This window comes from Trypanosoma theileri (genome assembly GCF_002087225.1).
Source record: "Trypanosoma theileri isolate Edinburgh chromosome Unknown TM35_Tth_258_V1, whole genome shotgun sequence".
NCBI classification, from domain to species: Eukaryota; Euglenozoa; class Kinetoplastea; order Trypanosomatida; family Trypanosomatidae; genus Trypanosoma; species Trypanosoma theileri.
In genome coordinates this window covers 1-786 of record NW_021640100.1, presented here as the reverse complement: position 1 = coordinate 786, position 786 = coordinate 1, and the positions used below count along the sequence as shown (strand labels likewise).

The following is a 786-nucleotide window of genomic DNA, read 5'->3' as shown; positions in this document are numbered from 1 at the left end:
AACAACAACAACAACAACAACTGCGGTAGATCCAATGAAATCTCCCAATGGGAAAATGGCAGGAACATCAAAAAACCCTCAAGTCTCTATTGCTGCTGTTAATAGGAACCATGATAATAGTAGAAAAGAGATGAACTCGCAAGGAAGAGGGAGTGATGAGAATACGAAAGGGAAAAAACTACCAGAACAACAACAAAAACAACAACAAAAACAACAACAACAACAACGGGAAAGAGAAAAGGAAAAAGAAAAAGAAGAGAAATCAACAGATTTACTAAAGACTGATCCTTCTGTTCATTCTTATGTTTCTCAGGAAAAGACATCTTCTACTGAAAAGGAACCCATTAGAAGACCTTGGCCACCATTTCCCTCTTCTCATCCCTTTTCAAGAGATCGTCTCTCTATTGGCGGTAATAATAATAATAATAATAATAATAATAATAATAATAATAATAATAATAATAATAATAATAATAATAATAATAATAATAATAATAATAATAACAATATGAATGGTAGGTGTAGTAGCAGTGAGAGTAATAATGAGATCGTGCAGTCGCCCATCATAATACATCGTCCTTTCATTCACTCTGAGAGTGTCGGTCGTAGTAGTGATAGTAACGGACTGCGTAGTTCACTAACAGTCCGACAACAGGAGGCACTGCGGCAAACACCAAATGCACTCATTCGGCGTCACACTCCACCACCACAACGACTCTGCGTTACGAATAATATGATGAGTCATGACTACTATAGTAATATTAATAATAATAATAATAATAATAA

General features: G+C 34.9%; 1 protein-coding gene across 1 annotated transcript; it reads left to right on the top strand.

The window, feature by feature from the left end:
• Positions 1–34: 34 nt before the first annotated feature.
• TM35_002581000 (uncharacterized protein) lies at positions 35–786 on the top strand (the record flags this gene model as incomplete). The annotated part of the gene is made up of 1 exon (XM_029032055.1): positions 35–786. A coding segment is annotated over one exon (752 nt), but the record flags the coding sequence as incomplete, so codon positions are not given.